Source organism: Salvelinus sp. IW2-2015, linkage group LG14 (genome assembly GCF_002910315.2).
Source record: "Salvelinus sp. IW2-2015 linkage group LG14, ASM291031v2, whole genome shotgun sequence".
Lineage (NCBI taxonomy): Eukaryota > Metazoa > Chordata > Actinopteri > Salmoniformes > Salmonidae > Salvelinus > Salvelinus sp. IW2-2015.
The window spans coordinates 6,071,342-6,097,651 of record NC_036854.1 but is presented as its reverse complement, the minus strand read 5'-3'; the positions used below and the strand labels follow the sequence as shown (position 1 = coordinate 6,097,651).

At 43.4% G+C, this 26,310-nt stretch overlaps 1 protein-coding gene across 1 annotated transcript in view; it reads left to right on the top strand.

The window, feature by feature from the left end:
* LOC111973367 (collagen alpha-1(XII) chain-like) overlaps positions 1-26,310 on the top strand; it is a 101,403-nt gene that overhangs the window by 46,187 nt on the left and 28,906 nt on the right. The window contains exons 34-51 of the mRNA XM_070446482.1: positions 11,241-11,370; positions 11,756-11,898; positions 11,999-12,128; positions 12,290-12,429; positions 15,715-15,844; positions 16,314-16,453; positions 16,671-16,800; positions 16,929-17,068; positions 17,187-17,316; positions 18,641-18,780; positions 18,934-19,063; positions 19,182-19,321; positions 21,094-21,223; positions 22,464-22,606; positions 23,752-23,881; positions 24,161-24,303; positions 25,026-25,155; positions 25,811-26,077. Of these exons, the coding sequence (XP_070302583.1) occupies positions 11,241-11,370; positions 11,756-11,898; positions 11,999-12,128; positions 12,290-12,429; positions 15,715-15,844; positions 16,314-16,453; positions 16,671-16,800; positions 16,929-17,068; positions 17,187-17,316; positions 18,641-18,780; positions 18,934-19,063; positions 19,182-19,321; positions 21,094-21,223; positions 22,464-22,606; positions 23,752-23,881; positions 24,161-24,303; positions 25,026-25,155; positions 25,811-26,077 (2,566 nt within the window). The remainder of the gene's footprint in view (positions 1-11,240; positions 11,371-11,755; positions 11,899-11,998; positions 12,129-12,289; positions 12,430-15,714; positions 15,845-16,313; positions 16,454-16,670; positions 16,801-16,928; positions 17,069-17,186; positions 17,317-18,640; positions 18,781-18,933; positions 19,064-19,181; positions 19,322-21,093; positions 21,224-22,463; positions 22,607-23,751; positions 23,882-24,160; positions 24,304-25,025; positions 25,156-25,810; positions 26,078-26,310) is intronic.

The following is a 26,310-nucleotide window of genomic DNA, read 5'->3' as shown; positions in this document are numbered from 1 at the left end:
AGGGAACGTACATTATTCATAAGGCTTTCTCAAATGCTCTATGACTCTTTAGAACGTAACAAGGAAAATGGAAGAAGAAAGAGGGATTTTCACTTTTGAGAACATGTGTATTAGGTATAACACAATGTTTTAAACAAAATGACACATCAGAGTGTTTGTTAATGTTAGTAAGTGGTAGTTCAAATTCTGTTGTTTCAGCAAAATTAGGTTGTTAATTGTTTTGTTGATCCTAAAATCCTAATATCCCATTTTTCTGCACGTTTGACAGTCAATGTGATATAACATTCTGCCTCTTACCAATCCTCACTCCCAATCTGGAAGTACGACGTTGCTGTCAACAGTCATTTACCGACGAAGGCGTTGGAAACGATGCTTGGGACAAGCCATTTACAGAGTACACAATCGTTTGTGTGATTTATCATTTGGGCGTACGAGCAGTCGATTAGAGATGAATGTGTCTGTAGTGGTGAGAATTGAGTGTGCTTGTATGGTGAAATTTGAGTCTACAGATCCCCTTGGATTCAGCCTCGTCCCAGTCATTTGTCTTATCTTAGAATGAAGCCCACAAACATGAAGCCACGTTTCCGCTGAGGTGTAGTTTTTGTTTGTGTGTTTGTGTGGTGTGTTGTGTGTGTGTTGTGTGGTTGTGTGTGTGTGTGTTGTGTGTGTGTGTGTGTGGTTGTGTGGACTTGTGTGGTGTGTGTTTGTGTGGAGATGGTCTTATTGATATTGGGGACACTTGTGGTGATCTCACACTGCATTGGGGCTTCTTCATCATATAATACAATGATTTGAAAGGAATTGTCTTCACGACACGCAAAAACCATTTGTTGACTGATAAAATGACTCCAGAAAATCCACACCGCGAGAAGCTGGCTCACGCAGCGAAGACCCCAAAGCAGCAGATAACTGTTCCTACACAATCGTAGCAGGTTCGATGAAAAAACTGGGCTTGGTGTCTCTGTCACTCACTGCATGGGCCTTCTTCATCATTAATCACAATGAGTTGAGCAATTTTGTCTTCCACACACGCAAAAACCATTGTTCGATTGATCACAAATGGACCGCAGCAAAAGTTCCTCACATGTTCGCAGCCCGTCGATGAATGGCTTTGCCTCATCTCTCAGGACTTCCTCATATAATCACGTCTCCCTCTCCATCTCCGTCATGTGCAAATGTTGTTCCTGCCCGCAGACTGAAGTTGTCCCGAGGTGACCCAGACCTCGTTCAGGCCACCTGGGAACACGGGGCCCTGATGGCCCTCTACCGAATTGGCTGACCAAAAGGAGAGAACAACTTCCAATAAGTACGTGATCAATGGCTAGCCGACGGTGATTGTTGACTGGACTATCTACTGCATAGACGCGACAGGATTGAATGGAGTGGTGAAATGTGACTGTTATGCTTTCTCTCTCTTTCTCTTTCCCTCTCCTTCTCATCCCCCCTCCCCCTCCCCTCTCCAGTCTATCCTGAACATTATGAAACGTCCATATCTGGGAACCTGGACCCGACACCCTGTATGAATGTCACCGTCACGGCCATCTACCCCAGACGAGTCAGAGAGTAGCCTGATTGGCAGCCAGCGCACTATGTAGGTTTACCCTTCTCTTCTTCTCCTCTGTCTCCTCCTATCAATTCCATTCATGTTTTCCAGTTAGACCAACAGATGTGGTCCACAGCGTATTGAAATAACCTGTTGTTCTCTTAACGTTCTCTTTTTCCAGTGTTAAAGATGCCACACCGGTATTTATTTGAACGGAGAAGGACATTGTCATTTAATATTCATGACCTTAATTATTATTGGTAATGCAAACGATAATGAAATGTTGTTGATGGAAAACACACTTAAAAAAATAAATCTGCATGTGCATTGATGTGCCTTAAAGAGCTGCAAATTTCAAAGTGGGACTATGACCCGCAGGGACCGGACGTTCACCACAGACACCTCATTGTCAACCATTCGTCATAATATCATTTCTCATGTCATTTAATGTCGTTTTTTCATGCCGCAACTTTCATTCCTCATGTCTTTAATGTCAAGCCTCATCATGTCACAATGTCTCTCTTATCAATTGTCCCCATCATTGGAAATGCATGTGCCATATTTAATGTAACCTTACGGCTGCTTCACTCTCCTTTTGTGTCGCTTATGTGTACTTTCATCACCAAATCATGTGTCCTCGTCACCAAAATCATGTGTTCTCATCATCTCACCCCCATCATTACCGTCATTGCTTCATCCAGCTTCATGACCCCAAGTGATCATTGGAATTGGTAAAGGCTGTGTCATGTGCCCTGCAGCCATTTTATATACATGACCATCTTGGGTCATTGTATTGATTTGAATGTGTTCCTAGCTCCCACTGGACCTCCGCAGAACTTGCATGTGTTCAACGCGACCACGGTCACTCTGACAGTGAAGTGGACCACGCCAGCCCCGTCCAGAACTATAAGATCTCCTTCCAAACTTGTGGCAGGAGGCAAAGCTCTCTCAGTAAGTCACACACCCTCCAGTAGTTGCTTGAAAAATTTGAATAATACTAACTAAGAGTGTATTTTGAGCAATGAATAAGCTTTGCCGCCATGATGTCCTGACTACTAAATTCTTTACTTGATTAATTATGCCTTCTGGGTATGATATCTCTCAGTTTACTCACCTATAATTTAGAGTAGGTTGTTCTTACTTTCTGGTCTGCAAGTGAGTGGTGATGTTATTGTTATCAGTGTAATTTCTCCAATGTGCCTGAAGTAGTTTAACCCAATGATGAAACTGAAAATCTGTGCATCAGTACTTCTTAAGGCCAACAGGTAAACAGCCAAAACCTTAAAGGGATAGTTTCACCCAAATTACAAAAAAATATTGGTTTCCTTAACCTGTAAGCAATCTATGCGTTGGTTTAGTTTCCCTGGCACTGTTTCCACATGCTAACGTTTGAGCATTTATGGCACAATCTCATTCAAATCATGGGACCGATGTTAGTCATTTTTTGCACATCATGTTAAAATCACTGTAAGTGACTTTCAACAATACATTTGAGATACTTTTGGATGATTTGGACGTGACGTGCAAAAAAGGCTAATATCGTCCATGACATCAATGGGATTTGTGCCACAAATGCTACAATGTTAGCATGTGGAAATAGTGCCAGGAAAACTAAACCAAAGAATGGATTCTGTCATATTTTCCATAGACTGCTACAGGTACAGGACGAAACAATATGTCATTTTGTAATTCGGCCAAACTGTGCCTTAAAGTCAAAGGCTAAATCTCGTGTGCATAGAAGTACTGAAGACTCTCTGAATTGGTTCATTGTGACATGAATCCCTTCCTCTTGGGACCCACTAGTGGTCTCCCCCCACTGACAAGAGTAGGAAGTAGTAGTCCTGTGTGGCACAGTTGGCAGAGCGTGGCTCTTGCAACGCCAGGCTGTGGGTTCAATTCCCACAGGGGACCAGAATTAAAATTTATGCACTCACTACTGTAAGTGTAAAATGTAAATGTAGTAACAACAGGCTCTTTTGTCTTCCTGCACATCGTTAGTTTGACATTTGATTATGACATTGTCTTCCTATCCGGTCTGTTTGTGTACTTACTGTATCTTGCAGCCAAGCCCACATTCCTAACTGATAAGTTAATTGTGAGCAGCGACGGAAATTGCTTGGGAATTCCTTTAGGAACTTTTGGGGTCTTTCGGTTGACAATGCGCTAATATGAAAAGAATTTGGCTAGTTAAACATTTTTTCTAAGTGTCTCTGAGAAGTTATGACAGGCACCCAAACAAGGTGTCAGTTCTCTAAACCGTGATCTCAACATGACACTATGGGACAGAGCTGTTGCATGTATATCCGATCCCATCATAGCACATTATTGCTATTATAGTACTGTATCTCTGTAGACATAAACAGTATGGAGACATCTGCTGCTGTGGGTCTGAAGACTTGTTGATTTACATAAGCCATATAAGCCAGGCATGACATTCACACTTGGGTGATGTGAGGATCCTCAAGTGCCTTTCTCTGATATGATGGTTTAGGATGTCAAGAGTACAAACAGTGGATGTGTTGCTTAGGGGATATGCTAAGTAGATATGTCAGATATAAGCGAATACAATGGAATTGCATTGTATGTCTTCGCTCAATGGCTTTAGAGCTTCCTGCTGTCAATAGTTGTTGCTCACTGTAGTGCCCATTAACGGCATGATGTTGCAACATAAAAGGCTTCCATGATTTCCAGTGTCCTCAAGACCATTTCGTCTTCCTTTTATACACTACTTGTTGATGAACAGAGTAGTGTGAGAAAGGCAATTGTTTCTCCTAAGGTGTTTGAATAGCAACCCTGTCACGCAAATGGCATCAGGTAAACAATATTCATGTATTGGTTGATTATAAGAAACTCAATTGCTGCTTTGATAGAGTTGAGAGTTGACATTGGTCACGTTTGGATGGCTTCCCGCGACAGTGTAGAAAACTCTGCTTGGCCTCAACTGCCGAGGTAGCGCCAGTGAGCTTCATGGCATTTTGTCTCAGAGCCGAGGAAAGCGCTAACCATCGAAACAGTGTTACTTGTCATCCATCTGTCAGCCTTTATAATGAGCTGCTCTTTAACTTTGAGTGAGAGTTCTATCCTCCAGAGACATAGGAAAAGACTCTGACTGTTGACATGTTGTCTCCCAAACAGCCCAGGTAGGAGAGAAGAACAGTGTCGTCCTCCAGAAGCTAACGCCTGAACTCCCTACTCTGTCACCGTGGCTGCCATTTACCCCAGCGGAGAGCCAAAGACATCTCAGGCCGAGGAAAGACCAGTAAGTGTACCGACGACAGGAACTCTGGAACCATCAGACATATAAAAAGGCCAGAGAACACGCACAACATTCTCCCAATAGATGTATAATTTTAGAGTACAATCAATAGAGAAGACAAGAGGATTTTGACTTCAGTTCAATCAATATAATAACCAGAATATACAGTAAAATGTTTGAAACCCCATATTAAGACATTTGGTTTTATCCAGAGCCTCTTGGTGGAGTAAAGAACCTGCAGGTGATCAACCCACCATGACCACCCTGAACGTGAAATGGGAGGCGCGACGGGAAAGTGAAAGAATACAAAGTCCTCTATGTACCTGCTGCCGCGGAGATGAGAGCATGGTAGGCATGGTAGGACCGGTAGGAAGCATCTCAGCTTACAGTTAGCTGACTGTGTAGAAAATACTCCAACAATTCACATCCAAAATAAGAAATAGCATACCAATGTATTGTGTGATATTGTTTGTTTTATGAAACACAAAAATATGGTAAACAACTACGGTGTCTTCAGTCAAACAGGGTTGTATAGGCATGTTGCAGTCGTTAATAGTTGGGTTGTGTTTGTGTAATGTAAAGGAGACTGTGGCTGCCACTGCCACCACCACGGTTCTGGAAGGCCTCCTCAGACACCCTCTACACCGTCTCACTGGTGCCTGTCTATGAAGTGGGAGATGGACAGAAACAGTCTGAGAACGAAAGACAAGTAAGAACTGGCTGACATCTAAGTCTAAAGATCGTTAAAGATCTTCTAAAGATCACTTAAACAGTGATCTTTTCAGGGACTGATAATGGCCTTCTTAAAAGCTGATTTATGGAGTAAATCCATAAATAACAACAATGCGGAGGATAACTCTACATTGAGTCTGTATTTTAATTATACAGACTCCTTGCAATACCAAGTTCAATCAGTATAATGTGATATTATTAAAGCCTTGTTTGGCGTATCCAGGGCCCCTGGGTGGAGTGAAAAACTTGCAGGTGACCAATCCCACCATGACCACTTTGAATGTGAAATGGAGCCAGCTGATGGGAAAGTCAAGGAGTACAAAGTCTTCTATGTACCTGCCGCTGGTGGAGCTGCTGACCATGGTAGGACGAGTACTGTAGCTGATAGTGTAGAAATGGTTGTCTCCCCATTGCTTGTGTCGTGGAAATTCTACACAGGGACACTCAAAGTCAAATTGAATGAAGAATTGTTTTTGTAAGTTAACTGGAGAGTTCCAACAAACTTGATGCAACATAGTACACGTCTGTCAGGAGCTCCGCGGAGGCTGTCCGTTAGTTCTCTAATATACTGCTTACACAGACAAGTTATATTTGCATGATTCAGTTTATTCATTATTCTACTTAATTCATCATTAATGTTTGGTTCATGCATGTGACCGACAATACTGGTTCATGAATGTGACAGACCAATACTCACAAGGCTTCTTCCTCCAAGCTGAGACCTTGAAACTGAGATATCCTTTCGTTCTCAAACAAGGTTCTGGGCATACTGCCAAATTGCAGATACTGATTCATTCAGTCAGTCACTTGCATGAACACAGAAATTGGTTATTAGAAAAGCCAAACATAGAACACAGAAATGGTAATTAGAAAAGCACAAACATACATTTTCCATCACACTTGCTATATAAAACATGTATAGTTGGCATGTTGTAGTGGCAGTCGTTAGTAGTTGGGTTGTGTTTGTGTATAATGTAAAGGAGACTGTGGCTCCACTGCCACCACCACGGTTCTGAAAGGCCTCCTGTCAGACACCCTCTAACACGTCTCACTGGTCCTGTCTACGAAGTGGGAGATGGACAAAACAGTCTGAGAACGGAAAGACAAGTAAACTGGCTGACATCTAAGTCTAAAAATCGTTAAAATCTTCTAAAGATCACTTAAACAGTGATCTTTTCAGGACTGATAATGGCCTTCTTAAAAGTGATTATGAGGAAATCCAGTAAATAACCAACAATGCGGAGGATAACTCTACATTGAGTCTGTATTTTAACTTTATACAGACTCCTTGCAATACCAAGTTCAATCAGTATAATGTTTCAGGGACTGCCTAATGGCCTTAGAACCCATTAGTATCATCAATGGAGAGGATAACTCTTCATTGCTGGATTTTAACTTCATACAAACTTGATAAGATAGTACTTTATTAAGTTCTATCAATCAATATAATGTGATATTATTAAAGCCTTTTTTGGCATATCCAGGGCCCCTGGGTGGAGTGAGAAACTTGCAGGTCACCAATCCTACCATGACCACCCTGAAGGTGAAATGGGAGCCAGCCGATGGGAAAGTCAAAGAATACAAAGTCTTATATGTACCTGCTGCTGGTGGTGGTGCTGAGGCCATGGTAGGTAGGGCTAGGAATTGCCAGGGATCTCACAATACGAAATCACAATACTTAGCTGCCAATACGATGTGTATTGCAATTCTCATGAGAGAGAATTGCAAAGAGACGAGAGAAAACTAGTTTTGATCAGTCAGGGAAATAAATGTGCTAAACACATGTTGGCTCACTATTAAAAATAAGATAGAAAACAAGCTATAGGATGAAACATACTGGAATTCTGGAGCAGGTACAGCCAACTACAGTAGCAAAAACATATATACAGTGCTTTCGGAAAGTATTCAGGCTGTTTACTTTTTCCACATTTTGTTACGTTACAGCCTTATTCTAAAATGGATGTAATTTTTTTTTATCGTCAGCAATCTATACACAATACCCCGTAATGACAAAGCGAAAACAGGTTTTTAGACATTTTTGCAAATGTATTAAAAATTGAAAACTGAAATACCTTATTTCCATAAGTATTCAGACCCTTTGCTATGAGACTTGAAATTGAGCTCAGGTGCTTCCTGTTTCCATTGATCATCCTTGAGATGTTTCTACAACTTGATTGGAGTCCACCTGTGGTAAATTAAATTGATTGGACATGATTTGGAAAGGCACACACCTGTCTATATAAGAAACCACAGTTGACAGTGCATGTCAGAGCACAAACCAAGCCATGAGGTCAAAGGAATTGCCCGTAGAGCACCAAGACAGGATTGTGTCGAGACACAGATCTGGGGAAAGGCACCAAAACATTTCTGCAGCATTGAAGGTCCCCAAGAACACAGTGGCCTCCATCATTCTTAAATGGAAGCACCAAGACTCTTCCTAGAGGTGGCCGCCCAGCCAAACTGAGCAATCGGGGAGAAGGGCCTTGGTCAGCGAGGTGACCAAGAACCAGATGGTCACTCTGACTGAGCTCTAGAGTTCCTCTGTGGAGATGGGAGAACCTCCCAGAAGAACAACCATCTCTGCAGCACTCCACCAATCAGGCCTTTATGGTAGAGTGGCCAGACGGAAGCCACTCCTCAGTAAAAGGCGCATGACAGCCCGCTTGGAGTTTGTCAAAAGGCACCTAAAGACTCTCAGACCATGAGAAACAAAATTCTCTGGTCTGATGAAACCAAGATTGAACTCTTTGGTCTTAATGCCAAGCGTCACATCTGGAGAAAACCTGGTACCATCCCTACGGTGAAGCATGGTGGTGGCAGCATCATGCTGTGGGGATGTTTTTCAGCGGCAGGGACTGGGAGTCAAGTCAGGATCAAGGCAAAGATGAATGGAGCAAAGTACAGAGAGAACCTTAATGAAAGCCTGCTCCAGAGTGCTCAAGAACTCAGACTGGGGCGAAGGTTCACCTTCCAACAGGACAACGACCCTAAGCACACAGCCAAGACACTCGCAGGAGTGGCTTTGGGACAAGTCTCTGAATGTCCTTGAGTGGCCCAGCCAGAGCCCGGACTTGAACCCGATCGAACATCTCTGGAGAGAACTGAAAATAGCTGTGCAGCAACGCTCCCCATACAACCTGACAGAGCTTGAGAGGATCTGCAGAGAAGAATGGGAGAAACTTGCCAAATACAGGTGTGCCAAGCTTGTAGCGTCATACCCAAGTAGACTCAAGGCTGTAATCGCTGCCATAGGTGCTTCAACAAAGTACTAAGTAAAGGGTCTGAATACTTATGTAAATGTGATATTTCTGTTTTTTATTTTTAATAAATTAGCAAAAAAATCTAAAAAGCAGTTTTTGCTTTGTCGTTTTGGGTGTAGACAATTTAATCAATTTTAGAATAAGGCTGTAACGTAACAAAGTCTGTAAAAAGTCAAGGGGTCTGAGTACTTTCCAAAGGCACTTGGGTACAAGCTTGGCACACCTGTAGTGGGCAGGTTCCTCCCATTCTTCTCTGCAGATCCTCTCAAGCTCTGAAAGTACCAGTCAAATGTTTGGACACAGCTACTCATTCAAGGGTTTATCTTTATTTTTACTATTTTCTACATTGTAGAATAATAGTGAAGACATCTACACTATGAAATAACATATGCAATCATGTAGTAACCAAAGAAGTGTTAAACAAATCAAAATATATGTTTTATTTTAAATTCTTCAAAGTAGCCACCCTTTGCCTTGATGACAGCTTTTCACATTCTTGGCATTTTCCCAACCAGCTTCATGAGGTAGTCACCTGGAATGCATTTCAATTAACAGGTGTGCCGTGTTAAAAGTTAATTTGTAGAATTTATTTCCTTCTTAATGCGTTTGAGCCAGTTTTGTTGTGACAAGGTAGCTGTCATCAAGGCAAAGGGTGGCTACTTTGAAGAATCTCAAATCTCAAATATATTTTGATTTGTTTAACACTTTTTTGGTTACTACATGATTCCATATGTGCTATTTCATAGTTTTTATGTCTTCACCATTATTATTCTACAATGTAGAAAATAGTAAAAATAAAGAAAACCCCTGAAAGGAATGGGTGTGTCCAAACTTTTGGCTGGTACTGTATGTATATATATATTTTGTAACTTTTTTACAAAACGAGCCAAATATCAAAATAATATCTCCCCCAAATTATTTAGCGATATATAACTAGGGATTTTATTCCCCACATCACTAATTACGACTAGTATTGTAGCTGACAGTGTTGTTAGAAATGGTTGTTTTCTTGCCATATAAAACATGTATTGTTGGCATGTTGGTATTGGGCAGTCGTTAATATGAGTTGGGTTGTGTTTGTGTAATGTAAAGGAGACTGTGGCTGCCACTGCCACCACCACGGTTCTGGAAGGCCTCCTGCCAGACACCCTCTACAGTGTTTCACTGGTGCCTGTCTATGAAGTGGGAGATGGACAGAAACAGTCTGAGAATGAAAAGACAAGTAAGACTACCTGACATCTAAGTCTAAAGATCGTTAAAGATCTTCTAAAGATCACTTAAACAGTGATCTTTTCAGGGACTGATAATGGCCTTCTTAAAAGCTGATTTATGGAGTAAATCCATAAATAACCAACAATGCGGAGGATAACTCTCCATTGAGTCTGAATTTTAACTTTATACAGACTCCTGCAATACCAAATGGAATCAGTATAATGTTTCAGAGACTGCCCAATGGCCTTGAAAGCCATTATTATCATCAATGGAGAGGTTAACTCTTTTTTGATGGATTTTAACTACATGCAAACTCCATAAGATACGATGGTACTGTAATAAGTACTATCAATCAGTATCAAGTTATATTATTAAAGCCCTGGTTGGTGTGTCCAGAGCCTCTTGGTGGAGTGAAGAACCTGCAGGTGACCAACCCCACCATGGTCACGTTGAACGTGAAATGGGACGCGGCCGAGGGGAAAGTCAAAGAGTACAAAGTCATCTATGCACCTGCTGCCGGTGGAGCTGAAAGCATGGTAGGACTGGTAACTGACAGTGTAGAAAGTGTGGTTACTTTCAAGGGTATGAGTACTCATAATCCTTATACACTCCTGTTTGACTGAATATAGTTGCTTGTCCTATTTTGTGATTTATATAACATTAGTTATTGTTAAGTTGGGAGTGGGCAAACGTTAATACTTGTATTGTGTTTGTATAATGTAAAGGAGACTGTGGCTGGAACCAACACAGTCCTGAAGGGCCTCACATCAGACACCATTTACACCGTTTCAGTCGTGCCGGTCTACGAAGTGGGAGATGGCAAGAAGATGTCTGAGAATGGAAAGACAAGTAAGCCTGGCTGACATCGAAAAGAGGGATGGAAATAATGATAATTTCAGAGTATCATCAGAGAAGGGCAGCTCTTCATTGCTCGATTTTAACTTTAACTTTGGTGTGTCCAAGGGCCCCTGGGTGGAGTGAAGAACCTGCAGGTGATCAACCCCACAATGACCACCTTGAACGTGCGCTGGGAGCCAGCCGATGGGAAAGTCAAGGAGTACAAAGTCTTCTATGTACCTGCTGCTGGCGGAGCTGCTGAGGCCATGGTAGGACGAGTACTGTAGTTGATAGTGTAGAAATGGTTGTCTCCCCCTTTGCTTGCCATATAACACATGTATTGTTGGTATGTTGGGATGGGTAGAGGTTAATAGTTGGGTTGTGTTTGTGTAATCTTTAGGAAACTGTGGCTGCTACTGCCACAAGCACTGTCTTGAGAGGCCTCCAACCAGACACCCTCTACACCGTCTCACTGGTGCCTGTCTTCACCGAGACAGAGGGCAGAAGGCAGTCTGAGAACGGAAAGACAAGTAAGACTGGCTGACATCCAAGCAATCTTTCGCCGTGTGTGAACCTTGAATGCGACCAATACACACTTTCACTTTTTCAGAACGCCTCAGATGCCAGAGCAAGCATAAATCCCAAAAATTGCATAAATTGTCATTAGTACCCACTGTATGCTGTATTATTTATATTCACTTTTAATATTTTCCTTTTACGGTATGGAGGTACGGAGCATCATTGCTGCCTGAAAGAAATCTTTGTCCGGCCATTTCTTTCTTTTTTTGGCAGCAATAAGCTTCCGTAAACAGTGAGTTTTCAATGTAACATGATTATTAATGAGATGAGAGGGTTATAATGGATAAAGGCCAGGTTTTTCTATAGTTTTGGTTCTAATGTTGTTTTCCTCACCAGGACCGTTGGGGGGAGTGAAGAACCTGAAGGTGACTGAACCCACCATGACCTCTCTGAAGGTGGACTGGGACCCAGCCGACGGAGCCGTGCGACAGTACAAGATCTTCTTCGTCCCTTTGGCTGGCGGAACACCAGAGGAAATGGTGGGTCTCTTTCACCTTATGACCTCATAAATAGCGTTTAGGAAATGAAACTGTGATAAAGCATTTAATCTGCAATCACTTTTTCTCTTCGTGTAAATAGGAGCAAGTACCTGGAAGCACCACCACCATTGTCCTGAGAAACCTCAAGCCTGACACACCTTACACAATATCAGTGTTGCCTATCTACCCTGCCAGAGAGGGGAAACGCCAGTCGGAGAATGGAAAGACACGTGAGTAGCAACATCAAATTAACTGGTAGCCTATACAGCCTATTTTGCAAAGTGATTTGGGAACATTGGAAATATAAACTGAGAAACATGAAACATGATTTTCTCCAATAATCACAGAATAATAATACCACACTTAAAGTCATGTTATTTTCTATTCCCAGTGCCTTTGGGTGGAGTGACCAATCTGCAGGTCACCAACCCTACCCACACCACCCTAACCACCAGCTGGGACGCAGCTGACGGCAACGTGCAGGGCTACAAAGTCATCTACACTCCCGTCGCAGGAGGCCTTGAGATCATTGTGAGTATTCTACTGTACTCCGAACCACACTGCCTACCTCCATAAGCCTATAACTCATCACTGATACGGTGATGTTACATTTGTTGACAGTGTAATCCCCCTGAAACACAATGGTATCCAATCCTGTAGGAGGGAAGAATCCAACTTCGTTGCACGGCATACTTTGTGGAGTGGGCATTTCGTCAGCCCGGCATGAGGAGTAGTGTTGAGGAGTTAGCATTGAGGACTTAGCGTTAGCAGTTAGCCTGCTGTGTTAAGCATGACGAGAGGCAGCAGCAGAGTAGTAACGCTGTTGTAGCCTAGCGAGGATGGAGTTCAGGCTGCGTAGGAGCTAACAGAGGGTGAACAGCTCTGTGATCACAACTCTAATGCAATGGACTTTTTGGTTTGGTCGGCTTATATGGAACAAGATCCTCTAAAGCAGGTATTCCCAAACTGGGGTATGCGTATTTTTAACCATCTAGTGTTCAGCAAAAATAACAACACAATGTCAAATACAGGTAGCCTAGTCAAGTAATTAACATCCAATCACATTAACCGTTACTCTCTCACGGGAATTCCACTAACGGTCCGTATGTAGCCAAACATAGCTGCTGCTCATTCCGTTTACTCGAAAATGTGTTAATGGTTAAAAAAGTAAGGCCCTAGAATCAACTACCAGCAGTACTACACCTGCACCTGTCGACGACACAAGTTGTTCTGCTTCCACGAGCACATCCAATGCTAGCATCAGTAATTCTACATTTGTTGTTAGCCCAGCTAGCATGGACACTGACAGTTGTGAATCTGATGCAGCCGAAGAGCTACTGCCCCCTTACCCGGGAAAGCACCGAACAACAGACAGGGACATTGGACCATCGAAGAGGTGCAAATATGATGAGAACTACATTGATTTGGCGTTCACTTATATTGGGAGTAGTGCCTTTCCTCAGCCACAGTGTGTTGTATGTGCAAAAGTTCTATCTCACAACTCGATGAAACCTTCACTCTTGCGCAGACATTTAGAAACAAAACATGCCAATTTGAAAATTAAGCCACAGAAGTTTTTTGAGGGAGAATTAAGACGACTTTCGAGTAGTAAGATATTTATAAAAGCAACAGATACCATTAATAAGAAGGGGCTAGACACGTCTTATATGGTGAGCTACCGAGTAGCTAGGACAGGCAAGCCCCATACTATTGTGGAGCACTTAATTCTTCCTGCTGCCGCGGATATGGCTGGGACAATTCAGGGGGAAAATGGCATTAAAAATATACAGACAATGACTTCATCAAACAACACTGTTTCACGACACATCAGTGACATGGCAAGAGATGTTTTGAAACAATTACTGCTTCGCATACAAGCCAGTGAATTCTATGCGTTACAGCTGGATGAGTCAACAGATGTGGCGGGCCTGGCATAGCTCCTGGTATATGTCTGTTACGTTTATGGGGGGTCAATTAAGGACAACATCCTCTTCTGCAAACCACTGGAAACCAGGACAACAGAGGATATTTTTAAAGTACTGGACAGCTTTGTGACATCAAATGGACTTGGTGGTCAAGATGTGTTGGTATCTGTGCTGATGGCGCAAAAGCCATGACAGGGAGTCATAGTGGAGTGGTAACGCGCGTGCAAGCAGTTGCTCCCAACCCACTTGGGTATAATGCAGCATCCACCGAGAGGCTCTTGCTGCCAAGGGAATGCCTGACAGCTTGCAAGATGTTTTGGACAATACAGTGAAAATGGTTAACTTTGTTAAAGCAAGGCCCCTGAACTCTCGTGTATTTTCTGCATTATGCAATGACATGGGCAGCGACCATGTAAGGCTTTTACAACATACAGAAGAGCACTGGTTATCAAGGTGCAAAGTATTGACATGTTTTTAAAAAAATTGATAGACTAGATTAAAGTTTTCTTTACTGACCATAATTTTCACTTGTCCGACCACTTGCACGATCACGAGTTTCTCACACGACTGGCCTATCTGGGTGATGTTTTTTCTCACCTGAATCAACTGGATCTAGGATTACAGGGACCCTCCGCAACTATATTCAATGTGCGGGACAAAATTGAGGCTATGATTAAGAAGTTGGAGCTCTTCTCTGTCTGCATTAATAAGGACAACACACAGGTCTTTCCATCATTGTATGATTTCTTTGTGTGCAAATGAACTCAAGCTTACGGACAATGTCAAATGTGATATAGCGAAGCACCTGAGTGAGTTGGGTGCACAATTACGCAGGTACTTTCCCGAAACGGATGACACAAACAACTGGATTCGTTATCCATTTCATGCCCTGCCTCCAGTCCACTTACCGATATCTGAACAAGAGAGCCTCATCAAAATTGCAACAAGCGGTTCTGTGAAAATTTAACTTAATCAGAAGCTACTGCCAGGTTTCTGGATTGGGCTGTGCTCAGAATATCCTGCCTTGGCAAATCGCGCTAAGACACTGATGCCGTTTGCAACCACGTACCTAAGTGAGAGTGGCTTCTCGGCCCTCACTAGCATGAAAACTAAATACAGGCACAGACTGTGTGTGGAAGATGATTTAAGACTGAGACTCTCTCCAATACAACCCAACATTGCAGAGTTATGTGCATCCTATCAAACACACCCTTCTCATTAACCTGTTGTGAGGTATTCACAATTTTCTATGAACAAATAAGGTTTTATATGTAAGATGGCTAAATAAAGAGCAAAATTATTGATTATTATATTATTATTATTATTTGTGCCCTGGTCCTATAAGAGCTCTTTGTCACTTCTCACGAGCCGGGTTGTGACAAAAACTCACACTCATTCTTATGTTTAATAAATGTATTGTATAGTGTGTGTGTGGCAGGCATACAATGATGGCAAAAAACAACATTTGAGAGTGCGCTGACCCTGGTGCTAGCTGGAGGTTGAATGTTTGAAGGGGTACGGGACTATAAAAAGTTTGGGAACCACTGCTCTAAAGCATTGTTTGGTTTATCTGTTTAGAATTGGCCTGAACAGTGTGGCGCATAGCTTTCGCTCAAAATCAAACCTGTCAAAACAAACTCCACGGAAGGGTGAGAGAAACTAGAGCAGTGCATGTAATTTTACAGATCACAGAACAGTGGTGGTACATGGGCCTTCTCGTGTGGATCTGGTGTATGAGATATAACTGCGTCCTAAATGGAGCCCTATGGGCCCTGGTCAAAAGTAGTGCACTATGCACGGGAATAGGGTGTCTTTTGGGATGCAGCCATAGTGTTCCAGTATGTCTGTTGGAGCTTCTGTTGGTGTGACACCATCGATTTTTCCTTTGTAGGAGGAAGTCTCAGAGAGCACAACCACCACAGTTCTGAAGAGCCTCTCGCCCAACACACAGTACAGAGTCACTGTGCTGCCAGTGTACCCGGAAGGAGATGGTCAGACCCAGACCAAGAATGGAACAACAAGTGAGTAACGACAACTTATTGCACGATGCTCTCAGTGGCCAGTGATAGTTACGTGCAAATTCTATAGTGAAAGACATGAACTACTTAAGCAATAAGGCCCGGGGGGGTGTGGTATATGGCCAATATACCACGGCTAAGGGCTGTTCTTATGCACAGCGCAAAGCGGAGTGCATGCATATATAGCCGTGGTATATTGGCAATATACCACAAACCCCTGGTTACCAATGTAATTAGAGCAGTAAAAATATATATTTTTGTCATACCTGTGGTATACGGTCTGAAATACCACGGCTTTCCGCCAACCAGCATTCAGGGCTCCAACCACCCAGTTCATAATGTGTATTAGCTCATCTGCAGACATCTAATCAATAGGCATATAGTAGTAGTAAAACATAGCTGTGCAACAGGTGTATCATTGTTTTCAAATGGACGGGATGGCTAAGCTGCCCTGTTTCCTCTTGGTGCTCAGAGCCCCTGGGCTTCGTGAAGAACCTGCAGGTCATTGAACCCACCACCAGCACCCTGAACGTGCGCTGGGACGCAGCTGAGGGGAACGTGCGCGAGTACATCGTCGTCTACATCCCAACTGCAGGCGGGGAGCAGGAAGTGGTACGTCCGGGTCACCTCACCAACACCCCTACTAGCGCACTAAAAATGGTGTATTCCATTGGAGACTGGTGGAGGGTGAAATCCATTACAATCAGCCCATCCTTCCATTTAAAGTGTCATAAGCCTATGGTGTTTTCCCCTATAGCTAGTCAACATGGCTCAGGTGTAAGTAAGCCCAGTTTCTGACTGATATTCTCCCTTCTTCTTTCTTGAACAGGACCAGGTGTCTGGAACAACGACCACCACTGTTCTGAAGGAACTGAATCCAGACACGGAATACACTGTGACAGTTGTGCCTGTCTACCATGAGATGGAGGGTCTCTCTAGGTCTCAGAATGGAAAGACAAGTGAGTTGAACTGAACGGGGTGAAATTATTCAAAGACCATCTAAGCAACATTTTCAAAATGTCTGTTACTTGTTCAGCTTGTACAGTACAGTAAGTGTGATGCTATAACATTGTCTCCTCTGCCTCAGATCCTTTGGGTGGAGTGAAGAACATGAAGGTAATCGACCCCACCATCAACAGTTTGTCTGTTCGCTGGGACCCGGCTGTCGGTAACGTGCGCAACTACAAGGTCTTCTACGTGGCCCAGCCAGATGGGAAGGAGCAAATGGTACGTCTCCTATTCATCTCTCTAGCCATTCTACTGTCAACTCAGCCATGTTTACACTATAAGTAGATTATGTAATTGTCATACAGTACTAACGTTGATCTGCACTTGCCCTGAACAGGAGCAAGTCTCTGGAGGCACCACCAACCTTGTCCTGCATAATCTGGAATCCGATACCCAGTACAACGTGTCTGTTGTCCCAGTCTACCCAGACGTGGACGGCATAATGCAGTCTGAGATGGGAAAAACAAGTGAGTGAAGCGTTTCAATACTTTCTTTTACTCAGAAACCCCATACTATAACACTAGTGAAGCATGTAGCTGTCAACATTTAAGTCAACTTCAAAAATGTTAAAATACATCGTTTATAACATCGACAGAGTGGGGTCTGAAATTATTGACACACATGAAAAGATGAGCAAAAATACAATTATATCTTTTTTTACTAATACGATTGCTCAGAGAAAGAGATTTTGTTTAACAAGTCATATTTATTTTGCTCAAAAAGTTAGAATTTAAAATTATTGCCACCCCTGTTTTCAATACCTTTAAATCCTTCACCTTGCGAGGATAACGGCAACTTTTACTCAAATGTTTTTTTGGAAAACACATTGGGAGGGATCTTAGACCATTCCTTCATACGGAATCCTTCCAGATCCTTGATATCCTTCATCTGCGGTTATAGACTGCCCTCTTCAATTCAAACCACAGGTTTTCAGTGGTTTGAGATGGCTATTGCAAAATAATGATTTTGTGGCCAATGAACCATTTGTTTGTGGATTTTGATGTGAGCTTGGGGTTATTGTCATGCAACCAGGTTTTTTGCACACCAGTGGTGGGTTTGGCATTGAAATGACAATGCAGGAGCAGAAAATAACCCCATATAAAATATGGTGGTAGATCTTGGATGTTATGGGGCTATTTTGCTTCCACTGGTCCTTGGGCCCTTGGTCAACAGCATCATGAACTTTATCCAGTACCAGGATATTTTAGCCAAAAACGTGGTTGCCTCTGCCAGGAAGCTGAAACTTGGTGGCAAGTGGATCTTCCAGCAAGAACATAACCCCAAACACAAAGAAATGGTTAATTGGTCACAAAATCAATATTTTGCAATGGCCATCTCAATCTCTTGAAACTCATTGAAAACCATTGAAACCCATTGAAAACCTGCGGTTTGAATTGAAGAGGGCAGTCCATAAGCGCAGACAAAGGATATCAAGGATCTGGAAGGATTCTCTATGGAGGAGTGGTCTAATATGTTGTCCAACTAGAAAAACATTTAGAAAAAGGCTCAGTCCCATTATCCTCGCAAGGTGAGGTATTGAAAACAGAGGTGTCGCAAATATTGACTTCTACATTTTTGTATTAGTATAAAATAATATAGTTTCCCAACGTCTTTGGAGCATAGTTCAGTATTTAAATTATTTATTTTACACTGTCATTTTTGCTCATCTTTATCAAGGGTATTAATAATTTCAGACCCCACTGTATATGCTTCCATATCAGACTCAGTAACAGCTTAAGCACCTTGGCGCCATTTACTTAGAGGGATGTTGATGTGTTATTTCTTCTTCAGAGCCTCTGGGTGGAGTGAAGAACCTGCAGGTGACTGACCCCACCACCAACTCCTTGAGGGTACGCTGGGAGCCAGCTGAGGGGGATGTGCGCCAGTACACTGTCATCTACGCCCCGCTAGCAGGAGGGCCTGAACTCACGGTACAAAGTCAACACTTCCTTTCATAGCGCATCAAAGCGATATCTGCACACTCACTAACTTGCGCACTATAAATATGTACGTTGAATAATTGAATATGCTATGTCTTTAGTAGTGTGGTTTTACTTTACGTTCTTGTTAAAACTCTTTTTCAGACCACAGTTTCTGGGATGTCAACCAACACCGTTCTCAGGAACCTTGTGCCAGACACAGAGTACAAAGTGACATTGGTGCCTATGTATGGCGATATTGAAGGGAAGAGAACTTCTGAAAATGGAAAGACAAGTAAGTCATGACTGAACAAACTACACAATACAGCTACAGTACAGTGAGAAAAAGACAAATGTGCAGCAAAATTGAAAAAGTGATTTGATGCTCAACTCGTTGTTTGGTGACTTGTCAGAGGCATTGGGTGGGGTGAAGAACCTGCAGGTCACAGACCCGACTACTAGCTCCTTGAAGGTGCGCTGGGAGCCAGCGGAGGGCAACGTGCGCCAGTACCGTCTCTTCTACGTCCCTGCCTCTGGCGGAGTCGAGGACATGGTAAGACCACCAACTACAGTGGGGAGAACAAGTATTTGATACACTGCCGATTTTGAAGGTTTTCCTACTTACAAAGCATGTAGAGGTCTGTAATTTTTATCATAGGTACACTTCAACTGTGAGAGACGGAATCTAAAACAAAAATCCAGAAAATCACATTGTATGATTTTTAAGTAATTAAATTGCATTTTATTGCGTGACATAAGTATTTGATCACCTACCAACCAGTAAGAATTCCGGCTCTCACAGACCTGTTAGTTTTTCTTTTAGAAGCCTCCTTGTTCTCCACTCATTACCTGTATTAACTGACCTGTTTGAACTTGTTACCTGTATAAAAGACACCTGTACACACACTCAATAAACAGACTCCAATCTCTCCACAATGGCCAAGACAAGAGAGCTGTGTAAGGACATCAGGGATAAAATTGTAGACCTGCACAAGGCTGGGATGGGCTACAGGACAATAGGCAAGCAGCTTGGTGAGAAGGCAACAACTGTTGGCGCAATTATTAGAAAATGGAAGATGTTCAAGATGACGGTCAATCACCCTCGGTCTGGGGCTCCATGCAAGATCTCACCTCGTGGGCATCAATGATCAAAGGAAGGTGAGGGATCAGCCCAGAACTACACGGCAGGACCTGGTCAATGACCTGAAGAGAGCTGGGACCACAGTCTCAAAGAAACCATTAGTAACACACTACGCTGTCATGGATTGAAATCCTGCAGCGCACGCAAGGTCCCCCTGCTCAAGCCAGCGCATGTCCAGGCCCGTCTGAAGTTTGCCAATGACCATCTGGATGATCCAGAGGAGGAATGGGAGAAGGTCATGTGGTCTGATGAGACAAAAATAGAGCTTTTTGGTCTAAAACTCCACTCGCCGTGTTTGGAGGAAGAAGAAGGTTGAGTACAACCCAAGAACACCTCCCACACGTGAAGCATGGAGGTGGAAACATAATTCTTTGGGGATGCTTTTCTGCAAAGGGGACAGGACGACTGCCCGTATTGAGGGGAGGATGGATGGGGCCATGTATCGGCGAGATCTTGGCCAACAACCTCCTTCCTCAGTAAGAGCATTGAAGATGGGTCGTGGCTGGGTCTTCCAGCATGACAACGACCCGAAACACACAGCCAGGGCAACTAAGGAGTGGCTCCGTAAGAAGCATCTCAAGGTCCTGGAGTGGCCTAGCCAGTCTCCAGACCTGAACCCAATAGAAAATCTTTGGAGGGAGCTGAACGTCCGTATTGCCCACCGAGCCCCGAAACCTGAAGGATCTGGAGAAGGTATGTATGGAGGGTGGGCCAAAATCCCTGCTGCAGTGTGTGCAAACCTGGTCAATAACTACAGGAACGTATGATCTTTGTAATTGCAAACAAAGGTTTCTGTACCAGAATATTAAGTTCTCTTTTCTGATGTATCAAATACTTATGTCATGCAATAAAATGCAATTAATTACTTAAAAATCATACAATGTGATTTTCTGGATTCCGTCTCTCACAGTTGAAGTGTACCTATGATAAAAATTACAGACCTCTACATGCTTTGTAAGTAGGAAAACCTTCAAAATCGGCAGTGTATCAAATACTTGTTCTCCCCACTGTATCTGTGCCTTAACATCTGATACTGTACAGGGTATCGCTTGACCAATCAGAATTGAGTCGAGTACGGCATCCATATTAGGAATTTGTTTACTTCCTAATACGGATGCTGCAGCGTTCAACCAATCAATGGTATAAACATTGATAATGCATCTCAAACACCTCTCTGTGAACAGGAGCAAGTGTCTGGTGGCACCACCTCTACTGTCCTGAGGAACCTTCTCTCAGACACGCCCTACACCATCACCGTGGTCCCCGTCTACCCCGAGGGAGAGGGCCTGCGCCAGTCTGAGACTGGAAAGACACGTAAGTTATCAACTGAGGGATCTCAAGTCATCCATTTTGTTCTTATTGGGACAAAGATGTGCTTTATTCATTTGTTTTGATTCAATAGCATCTTTTATCTGAAGCGTGTTTGGTTTTTCCAGAATTTGGACTCCGATCTCAAGATAGATCTCAGGATAATAGATACCCTCCCAGGGAAACATTGTTATTCAGGTCAACGTTTAACACAACTGAGTGGAAATAAATATATATTTTTATTCCAATCCCCAAACCAGATAGCATTTGCACCCCCCCGCAACAAAGGGGCAGCTTATCTCACCATAATAATAATAATTGCTGGTTGGGTTGCCCTGCCTGTGTCTGTGCAGTTTTTACACCCGGTTGTATGCATCGGTTTTGTTTCTGCTCAAATGGCTTGCCATGCTGAGTCAGCAGAAATCCATCCCAGAGAAGTTAATTGGAAAGCTGTGAATCCAGCGGAGCATATCGGTATTACAGAGCTGATGGTGCATGATGGTTCCACGGGAGGTTCCAGAGACTCCGTTTGTGCAAGGCTAATATGAAGACGTCCAATGGAAGTCAAGCATTTTATTTGATCTCACTATGTCCTTGTCAGTTTCAAGTCTTGAGACGGACACAGATTTATGATCATTGATTCACGTCTGATGTGCTCTGATCCTCGGCCAAATGTGAAGAGATGTTTGACAGAGTAATCTTCCTAAAGACACCATATGCATGTGCACTTGTACACGTGTTCAGTATAGAATGAAGCTCACTGTTGGACAAATAGGTTCTACTTTGCTTCTCAATAAGGTGGCTGGGTCTGTCTACCTACTACATCTAGCTTTATTGGGCTAAAGTGCGGAATGCCAGAGGAATATGAACATCTGTTTTAGTTTAAACGGGAAGTTAAGAGTTTTTTTCATAAACCCAAACTGTGTTGCTTCTCTCTATGTGCTGTCTACATAGACACTATAAAATCACTTGGAGACTGGAGAGTTTGCACCCCTCAGCATTTAAGTCTTTTTTTTTTTACTGAGCTACGTCCTATTTGAAACTTAGCAGTCAAAAAATTCTAACAGTTTCTTGTGGTATCTTTACTTAATTCCTTTGAAATGGCGTTGTAGAGTGAGGCGTTGATTAAAAAAGGCGTTGTAGAGTGAAATCAAAGTTGTTGTTGTTTTGTGTTTTTAAGATAGCTAAACTTGTTAGGGGAAGTAATCTCCCCTTTTGATTTTCTATGACCCTCTGTGACCCCCAGTTCCACGCACCCCTCCTAAGAACGTCCAGGTGTACAACCCTACCACCAACAGCCTGAACGTGCGCTGGGAGCCCGCCTCTGGCCAGGTGCAGCAGTACCGTGTCATCTACACACCTCTGTCCGGAGAAAGACCTGCGGAGACGGTAAGTTCAATGGCTGCATCTCAAATAGCACCCTATTCCCTATGTAGTGCCCTATATAGGGAATAGGGTGCCATTTGGGACATACAAACTATCTCTCTCCAATGTGGTGTGGTGGGAAGTATGTTCACGCTCCCGTTCACTCTCCCTCTCTGCTCAGACCACTCGGAAGGAAAGGGAAAGTAAGCAATGAAATAGTAGAAAAGGGTTGCTGGGCTCCACGTTTAGCAACGATATCGAAAAGCCTCTCTGGAAGAGTGTTGTAGGAAGTCTGTTTAGAAGCCGACGCAGATGGCTTTCCCTTTGTAATGAGGTTAGTGTTCATTAATGCGGAAATCCAGACTATTTGGCTTTTAATTGTCTGAATATCAGGATTGGTTTCATGTACCGATGTACATATCTTGGATTACAGGAGAAAGGTGGAGCTAATTGCCCTCCAAACAGCTTTTACTGCGTCACTAGGAGTTTGGAAAATGTGGATATGCACATATGCGAGAGATCTGCAAATTCTTACATTTGAAGGATTGGAGGACATATAAGTTACTGTGTTATATACAGAGATGTTCAGTTGAATCCCCTGATAAGCTGTAGACGAGGCTAGACCACTTTAAAGAGCAGCTGTGTTTAGCAGGACGTAATGGCATTCCCTCAGACATGCTAATAGATAACGGGCTGCGTAGTGATAGTGATTACCCTGATGATATGACGAGTCTAGGCTCCACTGTTGTTAGAAACAGCGGTGAGATACACGTTGAGGCCTGTTCAATGACAGAGCGCTGGTCTCGTGCTGTTGGTTGCGTCGTCTTCATTTGCCTCCGTAACACTAACTGTTTATCAGTCACTTTTAAGCAAAATGAATGCATTTGTTTAGCTTTTTAAACCTCTTCAGGGCGTTGTTAGTACTTCCCGCCAGCCTTTGCACTAGGCTCCCTCCCGGGAAACACTAGCAGGGATTCACAGTGAGCTCATTATGTACGTTTCTAGTGCCAGAGTAGTATGGTTGAAGAAGCTCATTTGAGGGTGCATCTATGGGCCCTGGTCAAAAGTAGTGCTTTAAATAGGGAACAGGGGGCCATTTGGGACACGAAACCAAGATTCCTCTCTTGTAAGCCATCATTGTGATCTATGTCCTGTGACCTCTCCAAAAGGTCTTGGTCCCGGGGAACATCAACAACGCGTTCTTGGATTCGCTCATTCCCGACACGCCGTACTCGGTCAGCGTCCTGGCTCTGTACGCCGACGGGGAGGGACCACCGGTGAAGGGAGACGGCAAAACACGTGAGACATGAATCCAATCAATCTGACTTTGTTGTATACATTGGTACTACTGACTCATGCGACTTTTGTTTACTTTGATACTACCGGCTCATGAGTGTTACTCACGCTTCCAGGCACACTTGCTTATACTGTAGTCTACATTCAAGCACGTCCGCACACACATACACGTAGCTATTTACAGCAAACACACGGTGTAGCGGTGGTTGCTAGGTGCATGTTGGTGTGCACCGTTGCTCGGTGCATGTGTGTGAGTATAACCCAGTGTTGTTGCTGTTGCAGTGCCCCGTGCTAGACCTAGGAACCTGCGGGTGTTTGATGCCACCACCAACACTCTGACCATCGGCTGGGACCACGCTGAGGGACCCGTGCAGCAGTACAAGATAGCCTACGCCCCCACCACAGGAGACCCCATCACTGAGTTTGTGAGTTCAAAGTCATTCTCAACAAACTTTCATGTAGCACAGGACTTAGAGTTTGACTCAAAGGATGAGTGAGTTTATGACCTAAACATGTCTCGTTTTATATGTAGCTGAGTGGCAAATCAAATACACATCCATACACTAGCATTAACCTTCTGTTCAACGTGGTAATGTTACTACTGCCAAAGCACTGAAGGCATACAAAGGCATATTACTCCCAACAGTTAATTGCTGATTAGTAAGATGAATTAAATGCTCGGTAAGATCAACATTATCACAGGAAACATTATGTTACATTACATTCTATTATTAATGACTTAAACATGAGCACCAGTTAAGGATAGCACAGCTGTACTGCATCATTGCCCCCTACCTAGCAAGGTAACTATTGTGTTAGCAAACTCTACTTAACTAGAGAAAAATGTAAGGAGTCTTTTAGCATGCTGAGTTTGAAATGAAAGGTCACTAGAGCTAAATCGTCCATTGTGTTTTTTTTAAAGAGGACAGGAAACGTTCATTATTAGCCTCCTGGTTACCCCCTTTTTCTCTATGCTGCATTGGCGTAGGAGCTAGCCTAGCCTCGACACATAGCTTCCATTAGCAATCACATTCCTTTGTGTGTTGAGGCGCTTTGCTCTGCTAGGAGCTGAAAGGACTATGTCAAGTGTGTTGAGAAGCTATTTTATAAATGAACTGACAGTTCTTTCTGGTGCTTTTCCTTACAGACCGTTGTCCCTGGCAACAGGAACAATGCCATCCTGCAGAACCTGCTTCCTGACACTCCCTACAACATCACTGTGGAAGCCATCTATGCTGACGGAGCAGGGGGATCGCTGAACGGGCCCGGACGCACAGGTAACGCGGTTAGAAAAGTGGTCAGGAAGTGTTCAGTCTGGTCTACTGAACACCTAATGGTCTAGCTAGTTGTACATCATTTCCAAGCCTGATGAGCTGGGAGTGAGACCTGTGCACAGGAGTGGAAAATACTTAAAAGAGCCATACAAAATAGCCAACCGATTCCAACATGTTTCAGTTTGAAGAGTTCGGAGGATTGGGAAATTCACAGTAGAGCAACTGGGAAAGCTCAACGACTGGCGAACATTAGCCCCGAGTTACACAAACAATAGAAACTTTATGTCTTGGCTTGGACCGAGGCACCACTGTGCCAGCTAGGCAGTTTGGATGGGCCTCGCTCCAATGGGGAGCTCACGCCGCACCCGACTACCCACCCACCCACTGCCCAGCTCCCTCAGCAAGACCATGGAAAAATCTATCCAATCTAAACACATGTATTACTCATAATAGTCTTCATAAACAGAGGAGGAGGAAAAAGAGCAGTAGCTTAGCAGCAGGCCGGGCTGTGTGCTCTGGTAATGTGGTGCCTTACTGCACTTAGGGCTAGCTAGACTGGAAATGGTGTCATGGCCCTACTTGTTGTTGAGGGTAATTGCCGTGACTGATTGAATGTTGACATGTTTCTGCTCACTCTGTTGCTCTGCCTTGGTTACAGTTGGCCTGCTGGAGCCCAGGAACCTGCGCGTCTCCGATGAGTGGTACACTCGCTTCCGTGTTGCCTGGGACCCTTCGCCGTCTCCGGTGCTCGGATACAAGCTGGTCTACACACCTGCGGGTGAGATGACGTCCGACTCTGGGCCACGTGCATGCAATCATGAGCAGGGACCCATAACACGCTCGGAAATAAAAGTTACAGCACTTCACAATGTCACGTTTTGTCATACCGGGTTTTACTCGTCAAAGGTCCCAGTGCAAAGCCAAAGTTTCACAGCAATGACTAAGTAATGACCCAGAATAATTTGCATGAAATCTAAGGGCCATCTTTACATTTCAAATGAGATGATTTCAGGTTCAGATCTGAAAGAGGTCTGCTCTTCTCCTTATCCTCATGAGTAAAGTTGAGATTGTGTTGTAGTGTTGCTGTTATTAAGGTAGAGATTGTGTTGTAGTGTTGCTGTTATTAAGGTAGAGATTGTGTTGTAGTGTTGCTGTTAT